Consider the following 16,706-nt stretch of genomic DNA (forward strand, 5'->3'; position numbering starts at 1 on the left):
TAGCTTTTATAGGGGTGCATATAAATTATACTTGAAATACATCGATCGATACTTTCTTCGTCATATCACTTACTTACAAATTCACTCACAAAGCATAGTGAGTCAATTTCTTAACCATTCTTTGAACACATTTTTCACTTTTATAACAGCGACGATATGCTGATCAAGTGTATACGACCTTTCTCTATCGCTACTCGATCTGTTCCCGCATCTCGACTGATCGCTACCAACCTTCTTCGATCCTCTTCGCTCATCAATCTTCCTTCTACACCTTTGGCAAATCTGTCCACTCCTTTTCATTCTATTCGTTCTTTACACAGTTCAAGCACAATGTCTGATCAATACTCCGCCTCTGCATCCACCTCCCCATCTCTCACTGAGAAACTTACCACACTTAGAGCATTCTTCAAAGCTCAAAAAGCTGTCATTCTCACTACTCGAGCTGAAGATGGGTCTCTCCACGCAAGAGTGATGGCTGTTGCCGAGATCACTCCAGATTGGAAATTCAGATTCATCTATGATAAAGAATCCCACAAAGACAACGAAGTAGAGAATGAGTGAGTTCAGATGACTATTTTCATACGAAACGGTCAACTGACCTTTTCATGTTACAGCTCGCATGTCAATATCGCCGTCGACGGCACCCAAAACAACACTGGATGGGCTTCTATTGCCGGTAAAGCCAAGTGAGTCATTCTACTACCCTGCATTGAATGGTCCACTGATCTGACAACCGTTATAGACGAGTTGAGGACAACGCAGTCGTAGAAAAGCTCTGGAACCCTACCATCAAAGCATGGTTCTCCGATAAAGGAGATGGAGTTCACGATGGAACACCTTCTGACCCTAGAGTTGTTGTCTTTGAAGTCAAAGTCGATGAAATTAGACACTTCCACCAAGAAAAGACTGGCCTCGGTACCCTTGTTGACGTTGTTTCTTCCACTATCTCCGGCTCTACCGCTACACCTGGATCTATCCGAACTATTACTGGAGAAGAGATTGCTGGAGCTTGGGCAAAGAATGAACTCAAGGAGCCTTAGGTCGGTTAGATGAGAGTGAGATACGAAGGTATGAAAATTAAGTGTAGCATAAAATACAACAACAAGATAGTAAATATGACTACGACATGCATTATGTTTGATACAATACGCAATGCTTTAAAATACAACACGGGATAAAAGTTGTGACTTGAATGGGAATTGATGGTTCATCACCGGAACTGCTTCACGGTCTTCTATGATGAGGATGTCTACGTATTACGCGTTAGCCAATCTTTTTCGTGTGATATCATCTACACTGACCTCCATCTTAAGCCAAGAGCATCGAAAATATCTTGCTCTGTTCGAGAAGCCACAAGCTCCCCTATTTCAACTGTAAGGTCGTAATCGTCGAGCTTAGTGATACGGATACTCACCCTCCGTTAGCTTGGTACCATCTTTTTCTCGCATGACGCCTTTGTATAAACCCCTTTGATTCAGACCAAAACCCTGTTTCCTGGCGTATAATCTCATGGATCTATTGAACTGCGTCAGATGATCAGTCTCAGTCACCGGCAAGTGGGCACAAATCCTGGCTGCCTTACCACTTCATTGCCTGCAAAAGGTATATTCATTAGCTTCGGTGATCAAAGAAGGGCAATATAGACTTACCTGTAAAATAGATGAGTGCGGCTCCCCAATTTTCGAACGGGATCGAGAGTATGTCTTCACTGGTTTCAGTACATATATCTCACGAATTGAGCGTATGTGTAAGACTTACCAATTCTGCGGTGCTTGTGCACCGTACTAAGCCTGCCAACGCCCATCCACTTTGCCTCCGGTGCGGACCAATCGGTAGGTGTTCCCAACTGCTTTTCCATCAGCGACCCAATCAAGAATATGCGCCGAGATGCCTCACATCATGAGTGACAAGACCTTTCTTTTTCAACCGTTGAATCAATTCCTTGACTATGCCTTTCTTACTATCTCCTTCCTCTCCTTCGCGCGTGATCAGTATATCCACATCTCCGCTACTATCTTGTCCCCTTCTGTAGCTTCCCATTATCTCGATCCATACCTTATCGTCAATGGCTTGCGCTTCAGACCGGATAATCTCGAAGATATCTTTACACTCGTTTCTAGGGATTCTTGCTTTTAGATCGTCGTATAGTTGTAGCCCGATCATCTGCCCTGCGGTAAGTGAGTACCGACCTGTTCTTAGGTCATCGATGCTTCTAGCACCCAGCCTGTACAAGTCGTTCGCATGCTGCCGGCCTGCATCAAGCGTGAGTGAGGAGCAAACCTTTTCTGATACAAACGAAGCCCTCACCAACGCCATAAATATCTTTAAATAATGCAACACACCGAGCTTGTTCGGTATTCTCGTAGAATGCACGACCCTGTGCACCGGAAAGAAACTCGTCGATCTGCACGATCCGATTGAGTCATTGACAATCTACTTGCACAAAGCATGCTTACCCTGTCAGCAAGACTTTGACCAATACCCGGTATCGCTCTCGCCTGGGATCCCGTAGTTATGGGATAATCGATACCTACGCTCAAGTTCAGCAAATAAACTCAGCCAACATTGCACAATACTTACGTCGCATGATGCCGGCGGCTATCCCACGTTGCAATTGAGCTCAGGTCTTGCCGAAAAGATCCTGACTTGACTTACCCCGCTGATAACCTCTAATTGCGAAACTGTTTTTGCCGACTTGACCCTGGTATAGATCATATAGTTCCTCAAACTTTTTGGCTAACCATTCGTTCGGACCAGTATAGCCTTTCCCGTCCATTTTCTGTGCGCACTTAAAGCCATCGCTTTTGCCTTTGACATTCTGCACAATTTTCTTTGTCAATAACTTCAATGAAACGTACACGAAGTGACCTACCGGATCGAGGGGCTTCTTGTCTGCATCGTTGGGCAGTCCCTCGTCGTTATCGCCATCAGAAGTCTGCAGGACGACAGTCAGCGACGCACCGGCTTGCGGACGTGGCGTAATACTCACCTCTTGATCTACTATACTTCCTTTCATTACCCCATCTATCATATCATCAAGTGCATCTCTATCGTTTCTGGATGCTCTTTCCCAGCCTGGACCCGAAGGTAATTGATGTTCCGTAGCAACGGACACGCCCAAATTCGCCAAAGATCGTATTCTCGATGGTCCAGCTTGTTGGTTTGATTCACTCTTCTCGGATATAGGGGCAAAGAGAGTGAAGGATTTCGTTTGACCAAGTCGAGTTCGTTTTCTAGCAGATTCTTCGGTATCGGAATCCGAAGCCGTTGCTTCACGTTTTCTGGGCAATTCCTTGCTATTCAGCTCTGATACCAGATTTATCAAATGGATGGCTTACCTAGTGATCGCGACACTCTGACCGCGCAACTGATCCGTAATATCGAAGATTCTCGAAGTGGGTTTCATCGCGTTTGTGGAAACATCTCGTGAGAATGAGGTTTTTGGGAAGCTAAGCCATGGAGTGGTATCGAGCATTTTGCCCTACAAGTGATGCGTTAGCTACGTCGCGCTCTCGTGCGAGCATTGATGAGCCATAGCTTACAGCCATTTTGCATTGAACAACCCAATCCCATTTGACGCAAACAGTACCAGCGGGGAGCTCGCTAATTGTCTCCAGCCCCAATTTTTGTGCAAGCAGAGATGCGGATCGACCCGCATCGTATATAACGTGGGTTATAGCCGTATCAGGCTGCAACACCACTTGTCCACCAAGGTTCGTTATCTAACAAATGAATGGATAAGTTTGGAAGCAAGAAGCAAAAGGAAGGTTGATTCTTACAATATCGGCTCGTTGCTTCAGCTTTGAAGTTTGATTGACTTCACTTGTCAAACAGAATCGCAGTCTATCAAATACCTTTCCCCCCAAGCTTGCAGCCATGCCAAGAGTTTTCCCAGAAATTGGCTTTCCTTTCCCTTTGGTCGGTGGAGCGATTTGATCTTTGACGAGAACTTTGGTGAGTAAATCAAAATGCTTTGATATAGCTTGATGCTCTCTTTTCGACTTGATCTCTGAAAGAGCAGATTTGCCTATTGGCACGGGAGTGGCGGGATCGTCTCTCCTACCATGACCGTCACCATGTAAGTTGGGATCGATCAAAGGTCTTGATGTGTCGGTAGATGGCGAGTCGACAGGGGAAGCGATATGATCAGGTGTGTCCAATGCCTTTGAACCTCTGGTGTTATGCCGAGAGATCACAGTTGATGCCGGCCGAGGAAGATGCGGTGTACCTTTTTCGCTTGGAGTGGGTACGGACGGAAATGTCGAAGTCAGACCTCGAGGAGTGGACGTTTGCAGGAAGTGAGAAGGGTGGAAAGAAGGAGGTGGGGCTGTTTGGTTTGCAGCAGAGGGTGTCGGAGGGTCTTGTATTGGGGGAGTTGCAGCCACCTGCCATGATGGGGCCTGAATTGTCTGTTCTGGCGAGGGCATATCGATATGCAACCCTGTATGAGTAGATTTCGCCGTTTCCGCCCGGATTTCGAGCACGGGTGCGAAGGATGAAATCTGCCCGTTCCCGATTTCCTTCCATTGTAGCTCTTGTACTAGTGAATCATGATACTCAGCTGCTTCCTTCTTGGTCTCCATCAATTCTCCCGAATCATCGTCACCGTCGACTGCTGACCAGAAGTCTGGTCGGTGTCGAGGAAAGGTGGTCGACGCATGAATCATTCTAATTGAGTGTGATCTTTGGTCTTCTCAAGTATGTCATTCTCATCTCATGGAATGGCCATCATAGATTGCTATGCCAGTGGACACTTATAGCGTGTTTCATGGAGGTACCGATTTGTTTCGTTTCGAGCTGTATGGTGAGTATCAGTCAAGCAAGACGATTGTTGGATTCTGCGGTTTAAACCTTGAAAAGTGGGTGATCGTCATTCACGTCAACATTCGTGGTCGGCACGTGGGAGCATGGTGCCAAGTTATAGCAACTACTGGTTCGATATGGGTTTCTAGTCCTCGGATCATAAGAAAAACGACCTTGCGATGTCACGACTGATCTGATGAGGAGCTTGAGAACGCACAAGGAAATACTCTCAGACCCAACTTCTCACCCGGAAAGAGGTGCTATATTGCGAATGATGATCAAGTCTACAGTGGCACCTAACAATGCACCAGCGGATTTAGATCATTAGTTTCATGAGCGCGCCGATGTGCCTGAGATCATTCCGGCATCTCTTAATGAACCGCATTCATGAGGAAGCAAATGCCCTGAAGCTAGGTTACAATCAACTGATACAAATAGAAATCACTAAATCCCATTCTGGTTCAAGCGGGTCCCCAGTTATCATGGCGAGGTTCACATAATTCACTTTCAAAGATCATCCTTTCAGAAAACCTAACACATTGTATTCAGAATAACAAAACAAGCAGAGGTGAAGCACGATGGAAGCATCAAGGTCTTTTAGCGTCGAAGGAGAGTCGCAACTGAGGCCGGAGAAGATCAAAAGGGGTTACAGAGCTTGGTAGGTCGGTCGAAATGGTTGAAGCAAACGGATCGGAGGATTTCTTGCTGATCTCATGTAACGACTTAGTCTACATTGTCGAAGTAGGAAGGCTAAGTGTGATCTTGTAAGTCTTGTCTGGCTTCTGGAATGTTATTCTCTGATGCTGACCATATGCAAAGGGTGACATTGACGCCCCTTCGTCTCCACCATGCTCCAGATGTAAGCGAGAATCGCGAGAATGTGTGTTCGCACCATCTCGCCGTGGGGGAAACAATCGTAAACGTAACAGAAAAGGATCCCTGGACGAATCGGATGTTGATACAAAGGGTGAGGAAGATCGCGATCAACTCAGCGGAAACCAGCTTCACCTTCCCAACTCAACGAATCAGACTTTCCCTTATCCTTACCCACCTGATTCGCATCATACCTTACCACAACCATCTGGTTCCCATGATTCTCGACCCTCACCTCATGCCACGTATCCTTATCATGGACCCAACACGGGGTCTTCAGGTGCGAACCTGTCCCCTATGACAGGTACGTCCGTTCATACGCCCCCTGCAAGACCAATGTATGGGCCAGCAGCATCAAGTTCAAGAAATGCACAACAACCTTCATCAACTCCATCACCGAAACGGCGCAGACTGCATCTGAATCCGCCTCTTCATGCCGCCGACCCGAGCAGTATAGTCGTCGCAGATATGCAAAACGAATCGGATGCTCTTCAAATATTGGCTTTAGCAAGCGGACAGGCAGCGACCAAGGAAAGTATAGTGGGCGGAAGGGGAAAGCGAAATCAAGAGACATATCTGCATGAAAAGAGCGGTCAAGCAGCAACAGTTAGGGATATCTCGAATTTTAAGCGGTTCTATGATAGGAGGAAAAGCGATGAAGCTCCAGCCTTAGAAGATTTCCCCTTGATAAAATTAGGCATTCTCAATGTGGATCAAGCTGTTAGATTAGTTGATCGATACTTTCGTTATTACCACCATCTAACGGTAAGCGGTTTCTTGTATCACTTAATCTCGATGACAATTGACCTTGCAAGGTGAAATTATAGCCTATATGCCCTTCTGCGGTTATACCCACATCCAAAGAAGATTTAGCAGTCTATGCGCAAAAGGAGAGGTATTCGATCACAACATTCATCATCATTGCAAGTCGGCTAGACGATACACCCGGATCGAGAGATATTCATAACAAATCGTGGGAGGTCATGAGGGTCAGTCTGGGATTGTATATTCTCAAGGTTTGTATAACTAATTGACTGTTGTTTGTCGCAACAGGGCTGGATAGCGGATGTACAGACTCTAGGAGCGCCACCGACAGTTGGTTTCGTAGAATCGATACTACTATTAGCCGAAAATCCACCTCGTCCATCACCACTAGCATCGCCTGTTGAGCTGAATGCTGTCGGAGCTAGAGAAGAGCCTCACGGTGATGAGAATCGTCAAGGATGGCAATTGATAGGTCTAGCAGTCAGGAGTGCTTACGAGCTTGGACTGGACAAAATGGCTCTAAGGCTATTGCCCGATAGCGAAAGGACATTAGAAATCGAAAGAGCCAGAGTCGCTTGGACTTGTGAGTACCATAAAAAGTATGGCTTGATAAGGCTGATGAAGATGTTTGCAGATTGCTATCTATCTGATCGCCAGTGAGTCTGAAATATCTCTTAGGCAGTATCACAAAGTACGAACTGAGACTCCTCGCATAGTGTATCGATTCGTCTGGGTAAGGGATTTTGGGCGAGAGGTGCGGCAGTCTGTTTCCAAGGCTTCTCTTCATCCAGTCAAAGTGGGCCCGCGGCAGGTTATGGTAATTTCCCGTTCCTACGCGAGATACCCGACGACCAGGAACACCCTCAAGAGGATTATGGAAGCTTGTTACAAGCTTACCTTGAGCTTACTCAATTGATGAGCAATGCTCATGACACGCTCTATCCAAATGCTGCTAGGACTAGATCGCTGGTAATGTGAGTGAGAGGTTTGGATCTCGTTACTGTTTGACTGATTGACCGCTTGATACGATAGACACGGAGAATACTTCAAATATCTAGACGAGGTTTGTCATTCGTTAAATCGCTGTTTGAATACTACTAATTGCTACGCAGATGGCTCGCTCTTTGGATGCTTTCAAATTACTCTGGGTCAGAAAGCAGTGGAAGATGTTTCCCTTGGTAGACATCATGTGGACTTTTTTCTACTACACTCAGCTGTACATTTGTGCATTCAGCTTTGTGAGTCTGTTGGACCTCTTTCCCAGTGATTCGATTGCCCGTTTTAAGACGCTTATCGTGGCTGTACCCGACATAGCAAGCACATGTCGAACGGGCGACTGTTCGAGCAGAGGAGGAGTATCGAGCCTTACAAAGACAAACTCAGCAGAAGGGTACGACAACGATACCTAAACTCAGTCTGTTCCCGAGAGGTGCGGCACAATCCCCCGACGCAAGGTACATCTTCCACATGTGTGATGCTGCCAGAGAGATGCTACACATTTGTGTAAATAAATTATATCCAGGCGGAGCGCTACCCTTCTTACCCACTAGACATCTTCTTTGGTTCACTTACGCTGCCATTGTCCTACTCAAAGCTCTTTACTCTGGTGCTATGCTACGAGGGGATCATCAAAGGTGAGTCGTCTAGGGAATGGCAGCTCTTTGTTATCGCTAATAAGGGCGGAAATAGGACAAACGAGCTGATCGATAAGCTATGTCATTGCTTGAGCCAAACTTCAACGGAAAGTGATTACCCCGCTGTTCGCTATGGACGGCAATTAGAAGCTTTACGTCAAAAGCTTGCAGGATTATCAGATGCTGTGAACACGCGCAGCCCTACCGGAGGTGTAGAAGTTCCTTTACCTCCTATCCGGCGCCCCTCCATTAGCCAGTGGGAAGGCAACGACACGTATCGGAATGAACCATCAGGCCATCAGAACGCTCCTGCTCGTCAGGAGCAATCGGATCCGCCAAATCACCACAATGGTTATAATGACACGAATGCTTGGCGTCAACATTCAATTCAAAATCAACCACCTACACAACATATGGAATACGTGGTTCCAGAAGCTAGAGAACCTATACCACCTTTATCCAATTTACCACCATATATGCCTACTGCGAACCCCTTGAATACCATGCCATACACACAACAACCTATCTCAGACATAGGAGGTACTCAAGCTTCTTTACCAAAGACATTCTCTGGTGGTAATGTTGGGGAACCCGATTTCACATTGAACTCAAGCTCAAGCTATGGTCCCACGGATAATTGGTTCGGATTTGTTGGATTAGGTAATAATTGGCAAGCAGAAGTGGGTAATCGTCAAGAACCCGGCTTTGGCCAAGTGGCAGGACTTGATCTGGACGATTTCTTTTTGCAAGTAGGACCTGGCGAAGTGAGTCTAGCATTGTTGCTATCAACCCAGGAATAACGCTGATCATGACGAGCACGAAACAGGGCCAAGGTGGCTTCCCCTTCCGATAGATCTTAGCAATTTTGGCTAAATATATTTCTAAAGCAGTGGAGCTCCAGCACAGGATTCTACATATTGTCACATTGTATAAAACATTATAATGATATATTAACAGGAGGGTAACGTAGTCATGAACGTAATTATAAGATTACCCTTGACATCGTGACATTGCTCAATCACGAGTGATGTCCTCTCCACCAGAGCATATTTTGTCAACAAAACAGATCTTTATCACTACTGCACAGCAGCCTTGGGTACTTTTTTAGCTCTTTCACCGAAAATTCTCGTACCTACTCTGACTGAACTACTTCCCTCTTTAACGGCTTGAGCGAAATCCGCACTCATACCCATACTCAATTCCAGTTGATTTTCTTCCGGTGCACCTTCTATACCTTTCTCACGTAATATCCTAGCTAATTCTTTTCTAGTTTCTTTTAAAGTTGTAAAATCAGGATTAGGTTTTGATGAATCATGACTTGATTCAAATGATCCAATAGTCATTAATCCTAATAAATTTAAACCAGGACAATTCCGTATAACATGAATGGCAAGATCAACGACTTCTCCATCTGATGAAGTTGATGACAAAGATGGTAAACCTGATTTTGCATCTTCTGCCGATGTATTTATTTGAATGTATACGTTCAATTTCGATGTTCGAGAAGGTGAAAGTGATTTTTGTAGTAAATCGGCTACTTTGATTGACGATAGAGTTTCCAGAACGTGAAGATTTGAGACAGCTACATCCTTATGGTCAGTCCGGATGTTATATGGTCAGATACCAGATAACGAGACTTACATGCAGCAAGTTTCGATTTATTACTCTGCAGGGCACCGACAAAATGCCAATTGATATCTTTAGGGAGCTGAATAGAATCAAGCAATCTTAATTAGCGAAGAGATGGCAATTGGGATACCCGGGTCAAATAATCGGGAGAGACTCACAACTTCCGCTTTGTCTACCATTTCTTGTATATAATTCTCGCCAAAATGTCTATAACCAGCATCATATAACGCTTTGATATCCGATGCAGGTTTGATTTTGGAAATGGCTACCAATCGGGGCTAAGATTGCCATTATTCAGATATATGGCTGGCTACCTCTATCAGATAGGTGTGATGGCAATCGACTCACCTTTGACCCGCTAGCGGATACAGCTTGATCAATTTCAGCTTGTACAGATTCGATGTTCTCCTTCAGCTCTTCAGCTCGATCCGAAGTATATTCTAGCGACATTGAGGTTGACATTTTTGCGTAAGCTCGAACTTGGATCGTAATCTGAGAACGATGATTGACTCTTGATAGCGTTGAATACCAAACCGTACTCCGCATCTAATAGGCAATTGAAATTCACTAAATCGAATTAATGTAATGGCTGTATCAAGTCATCTAGCGATGCAGGTACTCTCGATGAGTATGATAACACCAGGTCAAGTTGAAGTGTAAAGTCACGTGATTGCCGATTCAGGTTCATTTCGAAAGTGTAAATCCAAACGTAAGGTTCCCCCCTGTTGTCTTTTTGACAATTCCGACTTTTTACGTTTTTAAACAGCGAATAAATCTCGTTTTTCTCAGTCGATCGACCTTTCATCAGCCTCTCTTTGTCACTGTCTTGCACTCAATCGGTCACTAGACGACCTCTCCGCTGCATACGCTCTCCGCATATCGTCCTTTCGCCTACCGCAAATATGGCTTTACCTTCCGCTCGTTCTGCTTTGGCAGCATTCTCAAGGCCTTGCATTTCCAATGCTGTCGCTTCGTCTTCTCGATATCTTTCGTGAGTGTATCTCCCTTGAAGTAATTGCAAGATTTCTCGCTGATCAGGAGAATGTAAACTTAGTACCTCGACAATGCGATCCGCTTCTACATCAGCAACGACCACCATCTCAGAAGATGCTGAAACAGCATTACCAATACCGTTTCCTAAAATCAATAAATATTTATCTTTTCCAAAAATTACACCACATAAACCAAAATATGGTATACATGTTGCTACAATTCATTTACAATCATATCAATCATATAATTTAGATTTAACAACACAATTTACAATACATTCTGCAAATTCTTTAAATATTTCAACTTCTTTACCTGCTTTTTTACCAAAAGAAAAATCTTTATATACAGTTTTAAAATCACCGTTTGTTAAAAAAAAATCACAAGAAAACTTTGAAAGAATTACATATAAAAGAGCAATTAAAATTTTTGATAGTTCAAAAGAATCTTTAGATTTATTTTTAAGATATTTAAGACAAAATAGTTTACCTGGTGTAGGTATTAAAGTTTATTTACATGAATATGTTCAAGTTGGTTTTGGAAAAAAAGCACAACAAGAATTAGGTCAACAACAACAACAAGATCAACAATTACTTAGTGATAAGAAAATTCAAGATGCTGCTCAAGATTTAGTTAAAGCTTTATCTGCTGAAAGTGAACAAATGGAATCTGCTGCTGCAGTATCGGATGGGAAGAATGAGAATGTTGAGATGGCTGGGAAAGAGGCAGAGAAGGAGGAGAAGGAAAAGGTATAGACAGGGAGAGGGAGAGGGACTATGCATGTTAGCTTCACACGTGCATCACAATCCAGAGAATGCGACTGCATTGCATCATGTATATCGTGCAGCAATCATTACCAAACTGACATAGCTCAAAGTGCATTGACCTAAACATCTTTACAACACGTTATCTAAACAAATCGTATATGTCCTGTTTTCCGTACTTCTTCCGTGGGTTACAAACCCACACTTCACACGTTTCCCAACTATGTCAAACCACCTTCATCTTCCTCTAAAGCCTTCTTGATCCTCAACAAAACACCAGTCTTCCAATTATCCAATTTCGTGACTTGGTCATATTGATATACCGCAGCAGTATATCGTTCGACATCGGCTTGTTCGCATGCGTCCATGAGCTCATGCGCAAATTTAGCTTCTCTCGTTGATGGGAAGGTAACGTCTTTCTGAGCAAAGGTTTCAAGTAATCTCTGGGTAGTTACGAGATCCTACAGAACAAAGTCCGGAAATAGTCAATTAGTGATAATTCGCTCTGATTAAGACTTGAATTCCAATGTACTCACACCCATAGCCATTGAGCACAGAGCAGCACGTAGCCAGTACTCCTTGACAGAGTATTTCGTTAAAGCACTTGTCAAAGACCAATCTGCAACGGTTTGGTATAATTCCATTGAACGTTGATAATCTTGTAGATCTGCTGATAATTCTGCTGCTTGTTGATAACATTGATTTGCGGTGCTGAAGTCCGGCCCAGAGGGATCAGCTCATCGTCACGATGGTTCTGCTGCCAACTCACGCATTTGCATCTTCCTGCTTATACCAATCACCAGCTCTTACGAAACTGTCTCTTGCTTTGGCTACGTCTAATCCTTCTTGCGCATATATACCGGCGATCTAAGCAGCATTGATGAGTTTTGCATATCTCCTCGCGTCATTATGAAAGACTCACTTCCTTCTCCCTGTCTGCCGCTTGACGGAAATGACCTGAATTCACTAAAAGCTTTATACATTGATGCAAAGCAGTTACGGCGGCTATGTGAGGTACAGTAGTATCAGTGTCGGGCACAAATCCAGCTACTGTGATGAAGGGATGGAAGCATACCCTCTGGATCCGATTTTTTATAACTCTTTGCAGCATTATGGAAAGCGTTCATAGCGTCATTGGTCTCGTTAGCTTGCTGACGGCATGCTGCTTCCCTAAATTGAAGCCATTTGTAAGCTGAGCGATACGGGCCGGAGGGCTTTGCATAGCTTACCGCTCAAAAGCCTGACCTGATTCCCTCCATTTCTTCTCGACTTTGAAAGCATTTGCAGCTTGAGCAAACAGATCACCAGCCTCTTCCCATTTTGAGCTTGAACTTCCGAACCAACCTACAGAAGAAGAAGATTTCTTTTCTGCTTTTGCCAAGTATTCTTCAGCTTGCGATTTACCCATTGTCACGTATAATAGGGAGGGGAAGTTTGGTGATGATTGGTATTTATATAGATGTCCACTGAAGATTAATGTTTGGTATCTTGGCAATGAACCATGGAGCTCATTCAGTTACGTGTATTCTGTTAATGATGACGTCGAAAGGTTACCCCCTTTGAGTGGCAAAATATTATTAACTAGTAGTTGTAGTGTATTCGGGAATTTTCGGTGAATCAAGCTGACTAAGCAACGTGGCTATCATTTGTAAACATCACTCTTATGTGTTCGCGAGTTCAACTTATTTCAACATGTATTATAAGCATTAACATCTTCTTGTCGTTTGATGATCAATCTTTACTAAAACAGTCACTTCGACTGAATATTCTTCAAGAAAAGCACGACAAATCACACCTTCATTACATCTGATAATAGCAAAAAAGGTAGGAAGATGGCTTCTCATTTAGCTAACATCTTGTAAGTTGCACTTTGACATTTTCCTCGAAACAAGAACATTGCTCATTGATAAGTTCTCATTCTCAGCGGTACCGAGCAAGATCGAGTAAATTGTTCGTTCTATCTCAAAATAGGAGCCTGTAGACACGGTGATAGATGTTCAAGGTGAGTCTTATCCTTATATCTTTTATAGATTCAGCTCAATAATGATAATTTCATTTAGAAAACATATCAAACCACAATTCTCTCAAACTATCCTTCTCCCAAATGTATATAATAATCCAGGACATACACCAGAAGGTCAACATATGTCACCTGAACAATTACAATCAAATTTTGATACTTTTTACGAAGATTTTTACATGTAAGCTTTTTTTTTTTTATTTGAATGAATAATCTTGAAAAACAAGCTAATCATTTAATTTTGTATTTTTACAAATAGTGAATTAGCGAAATATGGTCATTTATTAGAAATGCACGTTTGTGATAATGTAGGAGATCATTTACTTGGAAATGTTTACGCAAGATATGAATGGGAAGCTGAAGCTTCCCGTGCAGTTCAAGCTTTAAATGATAGATGGTATGCAATGAGACCATTACATTCTGAATTATCTCCTGTAACAGATTTTAGAGAAAGTTGTTGTAGACAAAATGAAATGGGTGAATGTAAACGTGAAGGGTGAGTTCATTTGAAAATCTTTCTCTCTGATAAGTCTGTAATGAATTTGACTAATTAATTTTTTGATTGTTAAATTTAGATTTTGTAATTTCATGCACTTATGTCATCCTACTAAATCATTAGTCAAATCACTCGAAGCTTCTCAACGATTATCACGAAGAAAGAAGCAAGAAAATGGTGCTGGTGAAACAACAGAAAATGCTGGTATGGGTTGGGTACCTGGAGGTGGAGATGCTAGAAATGATGATGGTCCAGGTGGATGGCAACCTAGAGGAAGGGAAGATGGTGATTTAGGTTGGGTCCCAAATAGAGGTTAAACAATGATCATTAAACAATGAAGTCGAACTGTTGTAGAAGGGGAAATCAAAGTGTACTGATATTTATGTATGACAGTAGCGATTCATTTTTGAATCATCCTAAAAATAGCATGTTTTTATTATTTATGCATGGTTCATCATATCATGATTGATGTCATATTGATTTCGTTATTTTATCATTAAGATACCGCGGACAAAGGTCTATTATACATACAGAGGTGTGTCCCGAGTGACAAAGAATAGGAAATGCAAGGGATCAGAGGACAACATCGAGGACAGCATCTTCGTCTACTTCATCCGTATCCATCATGTCTGAAGGCGGATGAGCAGATGGAGATGAAGCAGCGGTATACTTACCATTTCCATCGAACGAAGGAGATCCGACATCTATGATGTCTTCCCGATCCTCTCCTTCGCTCTCTTCCTCCGCGACGTTTTCATCATCATCGTTTTCCTCCTCGTCCTCCTCTTCGTCTTCCTCACTCGCACTCTCATCCTCAGTTTCTGTCGAATCATGTTTCGCCTTCTCCTCTTCACCGTCCGATAGCAAAGCAGGACTACCTTGATCAAATTCAATAAAACTATCTTGTTCTTCGAATCCACCTTCGCCATTTTTAGGTACAGTTTCAGCCGTATCCTCTAATACAGCTCTGTTCGTCTCGGCTCTGACAACATGTCTAAGACCGCACTTCCCATTTCTACTGCAAGTACCCTTCTCTCTGAACTCCTGACATTCCCAAACATGCAGGTTCTCACATGTTCCAGCTTCCTTATCACACCATCCGATCCTAGCAAAATCCTCGCATACTGGAGCGTCCGGCGATACTTTGACATGTGGATATGGACAGTTTGGTTTTGAGCATGTCGAGGTTGCCTGAAATCGTACACATGAGGGCGTGTTGTGTGGTGACGGTGTATGCGATAGAGGACAAGATGTTCCTAAAGTACAAGTATCTCTTAGGTAGCGGGAACAGATCGTTACTTTGGCGGGATCATGGATATGGGGACAAGTCAGCCCAAAATTGCATCGGCCTTATTTGTTGAAATTGTTTATGGTCAGTACAATGGATAGGTCAGTACGCGCAAAAGAGAGATCCCCCATATTACCGATATTCAGGTGGAGGAATGGGGAGAACGAGAACATGATATAAGATGGCGATCGAAAAAGTCAGTACGCCGTCTTGATAGTCGATGTTGAACGCACCAGTCTTGGTGAAATATCGACACAGCTCCATGCTCTTGCTTGTTGAGCTACCAAGACGTTAGCGAGCGAAAACAGAGATGGCGTATGGTTTTGGATGCCCAGATATTGCTTGACGTACCCGCTTTTCCTCGAGACCAGATTACCCCTACTCGTTCTTCTATATTTCTCGCCACCGAACCGCAGGGTTCTTCTGGTTGGTGTGCTCGTATTGGTTGATGATGGTGCTTCTGTGACTTCGGATTAGTCTCACGCAGCGCAGAAGCTGACTAGACAGAAATTGGGCTTACCACCGATCCGTGTCAACTTCTTCCCATCCTGTTCAAACTGAAAGACTACGCCATCGATGATTACCCGCTTATCTCCAGATGAAGTGGACTCAGAAATGATCATCTGGATCTGAGGTGGAAGTTTCGGTGTGCGTTGTCTTTGGACCTTCAGCTGGTCACTGAGCGGAATCAGGTTAGCTTCTCACTAGGCGGAACTCCCAAAATAGAAGCATACCGTTTCTCGGCTGTCATCAAGCTCATATTTCCACTCTTGCCCTTTCCTTTCACCCAATTTGCATGAGGAGCCGAAGTGCTACTTGGACCAGCGACGGGGTCGGAATCAGGTGGCGAGGGATCGAGTTCACCGGCTTCTTTCTCTTCATTTTTGGTTGTGTTGTGTATCGAAGCTGAGCTTGAAGGTCTAGATGGCTCGGCAGAAGAAGATTGTTTATTGATTTGACGCAGATCTAAAGCGTATGAACCGCCTCTACCTCTACCTCTTGCTCTTGTAGCAGAGTATCCTCTAGGTACAGATCTACCTCGATATGGATGATAAGATGAAGAGGGTGCCGTTGTGGAACGTCTAGAGATAGCGCCTTCATAGGTGTTTATCAGCACAAGGTAGCACCAAATAAATGAAACTGCTGACTAACCTGATAACTTTGCTATCTCCTGCTGCAGTAGTATTTTTTGCCTTTCAGCAGGTGTGAGCGGTGCCATAGTTGGGCTGTTGTTATGGCTCTAATTTGTGATACAGAAGCAGTTGAGTACTTGTGAAAGTTGAGCAGAAAGAAAGAAACAAAGTAAGGTTGATAAAATTGTTTGTTTTGACATGTTACAAGTTTCCTGTTGATCATCAAATTCAATCAAAGGTTCGTCATGACGTATATTTATTTTACTCAATTAGGAAATTACCTTAATTCGAACGCGGTGAACCGTGCAGAC

General features: G+C 43.6%; 8 protein-coding genes across 8 annotated transcripts; 4 read left to right on the plus strand and 4 right to left on the minus strand.

The window, feature by feature from the left end:
• Positions 1-330: 330 nt before the first annotated feature.
• On the plus strand, positions 331-1,040 carry I206_106118 (uncharacterized protein; the record flags this gene model as incomplete). The annotated part of the gene is made up of 3 exons (XM_019156671.1): positions 331-557; positions 615-686; positions 743-1,040. 3 exons carry the CDS (start codon positions 331-333, stop codon positions 1,038-1,040), a joined length of 597 nt encoding a protein of 198 aa, XP_019010473.1.
• A 184-nt stretch (positions 1,041-1,224) lies between these two features.
• On the minus strand, positions 1,225-4,667 carry I206_106119 (uncharacterized protein; the record flags this gene model as incomplete). The annotated part of the gene is made up of 16 exons (XM_070203250.1): positions 1,225-1,249; positions 1,302-1,362; positions 1,415-1,523; positions 1,583-1,593; positions 1,650-1,703; positions 1,759-1,846; positions 1,897-2,252; positions 2,308-2,404; positions 2,457-2,530; positions 2,581-2,598; positions 2,656-2,818; positions 2,873-2,935; positions 2,990-3,281; positions 3,339-3,481; positions 3,543-3,722; positions 3,780-4,667. 16 exons carry the CDS (start codon positions 4,665-4,667, stop codon positions 1,225-1,227), a joined length of 2,622 nt encoding a protein of 873 aa, XP_070059351.1.
• A 714-nt stretch (positions 4,668-5,381) lies between these two features.
• Positions 5,382-8,928, plus strand: I206_106120 (uncharacterized protein; the record flags this gene model as incomplete). Its single annotated transcript, XM_019156673.1, has 12 exons — positions 5,382-5,461; positions 5,531-5,567; positions 5,623-6,441; positions 6,504-6,665; positions 6,730-7,024; positions 7,076-7,097; positions 7,158-7,415; positions 7,474-7,504; positions 7,554-7,679; positions 7,756-8,075; positions 8,131-8,839; positions 8,902-8,928. The coding sequence occupies 12 exons, from the start codon at positions 5,382-5,384 to the stop codon at positions 8,926-8,928; spliced, it is 2,886 nt and encodes a 961-aa protein (XP_019010475.1).
• Positions 8,929-9,151: 223 nt separating this feature from the next.
• Positions 9,152-10,166, minus strand: I206_106121 (YggS family pyridoxal phosphate enzyme; the record flags this gene model as incomplete). Its single annotated transcript, XM_019156674.1, has 4 exons — positions 9,152-9,657; positions 9,717-9,783; positions 9,863-9,982; positions 10,053-10,166. The coding sequence occupies 4 exons, from the start codon at positions 10,164-10,166 to the stop codon at positions 9,152-9,154; spliced, it is 807 nt and encodes a 268-aa protein (XP_019010476.1).
• A 440-nt stretch (positions 10,167-10,606) lies between these two features.
• Positions 10,607-11,449, plus strand: I206_106122 (mitochondrial 37S ribosomal protein uS10m; the record flags this gene model as incomplete). Its single annotated transcript, XM_019156675.1, has 2 exons — positions 10,607-10,695; positions 10,759-11,449. The coding sequence occupies 2 exons, from the start codon at positions 10,607-10,609 to the stop codon at positions 11,447-11,449; spliced, it is 780 nt and encodes a 259-aa protein (XP_019010477.1).
• Positions 11,450-11,679: 230 nt separating this feature from the next.
• On the minus strand, positions 11,680-12,866 carry I206_106123 (uncharacterized protein; the record flags this gene model as incomplete). Its single annotated transcript, XM_019156676.1, has 6 exons — positions 11,680-11,919; positions 11,995-12,169; positions 12,228-12,325; positions 12,381-12,463; positions 12,534-12,628; positions 12,688-12,866. 6 exons carry the CDS (start codon positions 12,864-12,866, stop codon positions 11,680-11,682), a joined length of 870 nt encoding a protein of 289 aa, XP_019010478.1.
• Positions 12,867-13,290: 424 nt separating this feature from the next.
• I206_106124 (uncharacterized protein) lies at positions 13,291-14,291 on the plus strand (the record flags this gene model as incomplete). Its single annotated transcript, XM_019156677.1, has 5 exons — positions 13,291-13,316; positions 13,383-13,460; positions 13,519-13,659; positions 13,738-13,974; positions 14,054-14,291. 5 exons carry the CDS (start codon positions 13,291-13,293, stop codon positions 14,289-14,291), a joined length of 720 nt encoding a protein of 239 aa, XP_019010479.1.
• A 256-nt stretch (positions 14,292-14,547) lies between these two features.
• On the minus strand, positions 14,548-16,481 carry I206_106125 (uncharacterized protein; the record flags this gene model as incomplete). Its single annotated transcript, XM_070203251.1, has 7 exons — positions 14,548-14,765; positions 14,829-15,323; positions 15,496-15,542; positions 15,614-15,722; positions 15,783-15,940; positions 15,997-16,357; positions 16,415-16,481. 7 exons carry the CDS (start codon positions 16,479-16,481, stop codon positions 14,548-14,550), a joined length of 1,455 nt encoding a protein of 484 aa, XP_070059352.1.
• Between the last annotated feature and the right edge of the window lie 225 nt (positions 16,482-16,706).

Source organism: Kwoniella pini, chromosome 8 (genome assembly GCF_000512605.2).
Source record: "Kwoniella pini CBS 10737 chromosome 8, complete sequence".
NCBI classification, from domain to species: domain Eukaryota; kingdom Fungi; phylum Basidiomycota; class Tremellomycetes; order Tremellales; family Cryptococcaceae; genus Kwoniella; species Kwoniella pini.